The following is a 5,510-nucleotide window of genomic DNA, read 5'->3' as shown; positions in this document are numbered from 1 at the left end:
TCACGAAGAATAGAGGAATATCTCCTCTTCACGCTTGCTACATTTATTTTACCGTTGGGTTTTTCGTCTTGAACCTTGTGAGCGGCCTAAAACAAACTTCAGGACCGAAACCAATATTTTATATTAAAAAGATTATAATAATAAATAAAAAATCTTCATAAAAAAATAACCATTTTAGATTTAGTTTCAAACCAGCACCACAAGTTAAGGTAGAAAAGAGCTTTAGTATGTTATCCAATACATGTTGTTTTAATGTCTTATTTTGTATCACAAACATTTATGAAACAATAAATATAACAATGTCATTATCAGACGTATGTTTCTATATGTGTACTAGTAGATCCCCTGACTCATTCCACCATCCCCTCTTCCATTTTACCTATCTTTTCCCTCTCTTTACGTCACAGCTTGATTGTGAAACTCAAACCTCTCCACCTTATTCAAATAACTTCAAAAAAAACCAAACTCTCTTCTCTCTCTTCTCTCTCTATTCTCTCTACTCTCTCTCTATCTTTATGTAAAACTTTCCTCTCGTAAACACCAAGACAACACCTCCTTCTACCTCTGTTTCCTATACAATGAAACCCTCCATGTTTCATATCTTTGTTTTGTTCTTCATTCTAAGCTACGTTCAAGGTCGTTTCGTGGTCGAGAAAAACAGCATAACGGTTCTGTCACCACATAAATTACGAGGTAAAAAAGATGGTGCCATAGGAAACTTTGGAATTCCAAATTATGGAGGCTATATTCTTGGATCACTTGTTTATCCTGATAAAGTCTCTCATGGTTGTCAAGTCTTTGAAGGTGATAAGCCTTTCAAGTTTCGGTCTAATCGTCCAACTATTGTTCTTCTTGATCGCGGAGGTATTCATTTTTTTTTCTTCTTCTTTTTGGTCAAACCCGTTGACCTTTTAAGTTTATCATGTGCTTCATGTTTCATTTATCATCTATTATTGCTAATTTAATGTTTTGCCTCTTTAATTCTGTTCTTTTACTGTTACATAAATTTACCTGTTCGGTTCAATTATGTGAATAATCGGAATGTCTCGGGTTCAACTCGTGTCCTGGTATTTGATGTTCTTGCACAACTAGCAACTGAGCTGGCTTAACTGGACTATAGGATTTAATTCATTTACTAGATCTAAAAAATGAGAAAGAATACCTTCAATTAAAAGATTCAATTCAACCATCTTAAGATTATGATTCTTTGAATCCAAGTTTTATAATGCTTATTGATAAAGTTACTTGCATTTGTAGAATGTTATTTTGCCTTAAAGGTATGGCATGCACAGCTGGCTGGAGCTGCAGCGGTGTTAGTTACTGACAGTATTGATGAGTCACTGATAACTATGGATTCGCCTGAGGAGAGCACTGATGCGGACGGATACATAGAAAAGATTGTAATTCCGTCGGTTCTAATTGAAAAATCCTTTGGCGATTCGTTGAAGGATTCTCTAAGTAACAAAGACGAAGTTTTGCTAAGAATTGACTGGAGGGAATCTGTACCTCACCCAGACAATCGGGTCGAATATGAGTTCTGGACAAACAGCAACGACGAATGCGGCCCTCGTTGTGATGAACAGATGAATTTTGTGAAGAATTTTAAGGGTCATGCTCAGATTCTTGAGAGAGGTGGGTATACGTTGTTTACTCCACATTACATAACATGGTTTTGTCCGAAGCCGTTTGTTGAAAGCAGCCAGTGTAAGTCTCAATGTATAAACCACGGACGATATTGCGCGCCGGATCCTGAGAAGGATTTTGGTGAAGGATATGAAGGGAAGGATGTAGTGTATGAGAATCTGAGGCAGCTTTGTGTTCATAGAGTAGCGAACGAGAGTAACCGTTCGTGGGTGTGGTGGGATTATGTGACAGATTTTCATGTTAGGTGTTCTATGAAGGAGAAAAAATACAGCAAAGATTGTGCTGAAGTTGTCATGAAATCATTAGGTAAATGCATAATTTTTATACTTCTGCGAATTAGATTATCCTGTTTTTGTTTATGTTCTAAGAGTTTGATCTTAATACTACAGATCTTCCTATTGAGAAAATCAAGAAATGTGTTGGTGACCCTGAAGCTGATGTGGAGAATGAAGTTCTAAAGATCGAACAAACAGCACAGGTTAATATTTGATACTTACTTATATGACTTGCGAAAATTAATCAATTGCGTATGTCGAATAACTTATATGATGTTGATCAATTTGTGGTATAAAGATTGGAGGAGGATCTCGTGGCGATGTAACCATTTTGCCAACATTGATTTTAAACAATGTCCAGTATAGAGGTTAGTTACTTAAATGGACGCAGATTTTGCCTCTTCGACTTCGATTTCAACTTCAAATTTGACTATCCTTTATACGAACATATTTGATATACCGAATTCTAAATTTTTATTTGTTTTGTCGAAAGGAAAATTGGAGAGAACATCTGTTTTGAAGGCGATATGTGCAGGATTTAAGGAGACTACTGAACCTCAAGTTTGTTTAAGTGGAGGTTAGTGTGCTTAATATTTCATCATATGAACCGAACTAGTGATTGATTCTTTTAGTTCAAAACTTCTACTGTGAGAGTGAATTTAACTTTATTTCGGTTTATCAGATATTGAAACTAATGAGTGTTTAGAAAGAAGAAATGGAGGATGCTGGCAAGACAGAAGTGCTAATGTAACTGCTTGCAAGGTATAGATAAGGAATTTCTGTTACCGATTTTTCTTACAAAATATAAGTACTATGGACTATATAACTGTCCATAGTGTTTCTGTGATTGGCTGCAAGTTGAACATTTTATTGTTTTTCAGGATACTTTCAGGGGAAGAGTTTGTGAGTGTCCTGTTGTGGAAGGTGTTCAATATAAGGGTGATGGTTATACAACATGTGAAGGTATTTCTTCTAGAATATATTAAAGTTTCATCTTCTTTATATTTTTCGAATATGAAAAGATATATTCTGGTCTCGGATCATGATTCACTGCAGTCACCTGTCACCGGCTTGTTTACTGTAATCAAAACGATTAGCAATTTTCCATGTTGTTGATGATATGTTTACTCTTCCCATATGACAGCTTTTGGACCAGCAAGATGCTCTATAAACAATGGAGGCTGTTGGTCAGAAACTAGAAATAAAATTACTTTCTCAGCTTGTTCAGTTCAGTACTGCTTAACCAAATCTTCATCTTTTCTTCTTTTATTTCATCCTGTTTGATTGTAAATATAGCTTTTGATCCATGTAGTTGAAGTTATAGTATTGACGTCTTCTTTCTGTCCAAGTTTGATGATGTGGCCAATAGAGCCACATGTAAAATCAAACTTGGATGGAAAGATGGTGTCAGAAACTAAATTTAAGGTAATCCTTAAATGCATAGACAAAAAATTGCAGCGACTAAAATCAGAAAGTGTTTATATTACAAGGATTAAAAACGCTGCCTCCGATAAGATATTCATTGTACTACATTCTCGGACAGGGCTGAAGGCTAACAGTTTATCTTTTTTTTTTCAATAAAGGAATCCAAGGTAAATGGCTGTCACTGCCCAGAAGGATTTGTTGGAGATGGTATTACATGTGAAGGTAACATTTGTTTCTGCAACAATCTCAAACACGCTATCGCCTTTATATGATCGATTTTGCAAAAAAAATATAACTTTTGTTATTCTCTTTTGATCTGATTCAGATATCGATGAATGTAAGGAAAAAAGTGCTTGTCAGTGCGATGGCTGCAGCTGTAAGGACACTTGGGGTGGTTACGATTGTAAATGCAAAGGAAATCTTCTTTACATCAAGGAACAAGATATTTGTATTGGTAAGACATTCATATCTTAACTGTAACAAAAGATTTCACATCATAGTTGATAGTCCAAGATAATAATTTTTGTTTTAATATTAGCAGAAAGAAATGGATCAAAATTTGGAAAAGTACTCGCATTTGTGGTCATAGCAGTTGTTGCGATAGCTGGTCTAGCTGGTTACGTATTCTACAAGTATAGACTCAGGGTAAGCCTATTATTCTCAACTATACGTTACGCAACACGATACTAGCATAACATATTAGAATCATAATTTAATCACCTATATCTATTTTTAGTCTTACATGGACTCCGAGATCATGGCGATCATGTCACAATACATGCCATTGGACCAGCAAAACAATGTAGTTCATGCTGAATCAGAGCCTTTACGACAAGGCAATGTGTAAGAAGGTATTCAATTATTCTTGAATCTCTTCAACTATCGACGATTTTGCATTTATGTTTATCAATGTTCTTATTATGTAACTATCTGCATATTCTGTCTGCAGACATAATAAGCACGAGAACAAGAATGAATGTATATTTGCTGAGTCGATCTCGCGGCGCGAAGGAAAAAATTCAGTACTTTTACTATAGGATAATCATGTGAACGATTGTACACATATAGAAAGTTCCTCTACAGAATCATATCCAATTTTCACAGACTGTAAATAGATATATTGAGATAGAAGTAAATGAACATTTGAGACTATGCTATATGTTCATATCTATGCTAATGAATGTGATATTTCTCAATCCACTTTCTATATATGGTCAAATCTGCAAAAGAATTTATTAGGTAGTGTATTTTTTTTTTTTTTGACAGAAATACACTACCAAATGAATTTTGGAGTGGATTTTAGGGGGTGGTTGAGAATTTTCCAATCTCTAAAAGCCTTTCTCTTTGGTAGGTAGGTGGGTTTTAGGAATATCACTAAACCAATTGTAGAAGTTTTTCCAATTCATCACCCTTATGATATAGTAAGTATTAGGAATGTATTGGATTTCAAATTTAAAACACTATTTTGACAAGGAATTGAAAATTTGAAAATACACCTTTATAGATAGAAGTTTTAGTTTAGATTTTAATGAATCTATAATGGGGGTTTTAACATTTTAAAGTACAATGTATTAATAAGATTTGAAAGATTTTATGAATTTTTTTTGTAAAAATTTGAAGTTACAAAAGTGAATTAGAAAAGATAATAAAATTAATTTTAAAATTTTAATAAGGTGTCTTCTAGTTACAATTCAGTTTCTTTATCTTCTTCAAAAAATTTGACTGTAACTTAGTCATTTGAAAAAACATAATCATAATAAAAGATAAATAAACAGAAATTTAATTCAAATACAAGTATTTATTCTTTCAATAGAGAGTGTATATACTTTTTGATCACTCCATGTTTTGAATATTTTTTCTTTTTTAGTTGAATAAAGTTTGTTCTCTTAAAGTTGCTAGTGCAATTTCTTTTTTTTTTTTTCTTTCTTTTCGTGAGTTCTCACTATCGTTATGTTAAACTTATTTCCAAATGACTCCAAGGCTTAGAGCCATTGTGCTCCAACGTACTATTGTGTAAAAGTATAAAATTCTTTAGAAGGTGGAAAGAAATTAAACTCTTAAAAAAAATGAAGCTTTTTTAACATTCGTAAAACAAAATTCTAACTTGAGTGAATATCTGAAAATCCAAAAATGGTTTCTCACATACTCCTCCATCTTCACCACCTA

At 33.6% G+C, this 5,510-nt stretch overlaps 1 protein-coding gene across 2 annotated transcripts; it reads left to right on the top strand.

The window, feature by feature from the left end:
• Positions 1–350: 350 nt before the first annotated feature.
• LOC131609037 (vacuolar-sorting receptor 7-like) lies at positions 351–4,540 on the top strand. Of its 2 annotated transcripts, none has more exons than XM_058880667.1 (13): positions 351–864; positions 1,258–1,950; positions 2,034–2,122; positions 2,218–2,287; positions 2,413–2,496; positions 2,602–2,681; positions 2,801–2,882; positions 3,064–3,146; positions 3,503–3,566; positions 3,670–3,798; positions 3,886–3,989; positions 4,081–4,195; positions 4,294–4,540. In XM_058880667.1, exons 1-12 carry the CDS (start codon positions 579–581, stop codon positions 4,189–4,191), a joined length of 1,875 nt encoding a protein of 624 aa, XP_058736650.1. In that variant the 5' UTR covers positions 351–578; the 3' UTR covers positions 4,192–4,195; positions 4,294–4,540. The 2 variants fall into 2 exon arrangements, with proteins under 2 accessions (XP_058736650.1, XP_058736649.1); XM_058880666.1 differs by having other exon boundaries at positions 3,883–3,989.
• Positions 4,541–5,510: the final 970 nt, after the last annotated feature.

The sequence above is a fragment of the Vicia villosa genome, linkage group LG6, assembly GCF_029867415.1.
Source record: "Vicia villosa cultivar HV-30 ecotype Madison, WI linkage group LG6, Vvil1.0, whole genome shotgun sequence".
Taxonomy (NCBI): Eukaryota; Viridiplantae; Streptophyta; class Magnoliopsida; order Fabales; family Fabaceae; genus Vicia; species Vicia villosa.
This window is presented reverse-complemented; position numbering and strand designations above follow the sequence as displayed.

What these genes read in the sequence shown, in the direction of transcription:
- LOC131609037 (XM_058880666.1), top strand. Translation starts at nt 579, where the DNA reads ATGAAACCCTCCATGTTTCATATCTTTGTTTTGTTCTTCATTCTAAGC. An exon ending in AAACAATGTCCAGTATAGAG is followed by an intron (nt 2,288 to 2,412) that starts GTTAGTTACTTA and finishes TTTTGTCGAAAG; the next exon opens with GAAAATTGGAGAGAACATCT. An exon ending in AGATGGTATTACATGTGAAG is followed by an intron (nt 3,567 to 3,669) that starts GTAACATTTGTT and finishes GATCTGATTCAG; the next exon opens with ATATCGATGAATGTAAGGAA.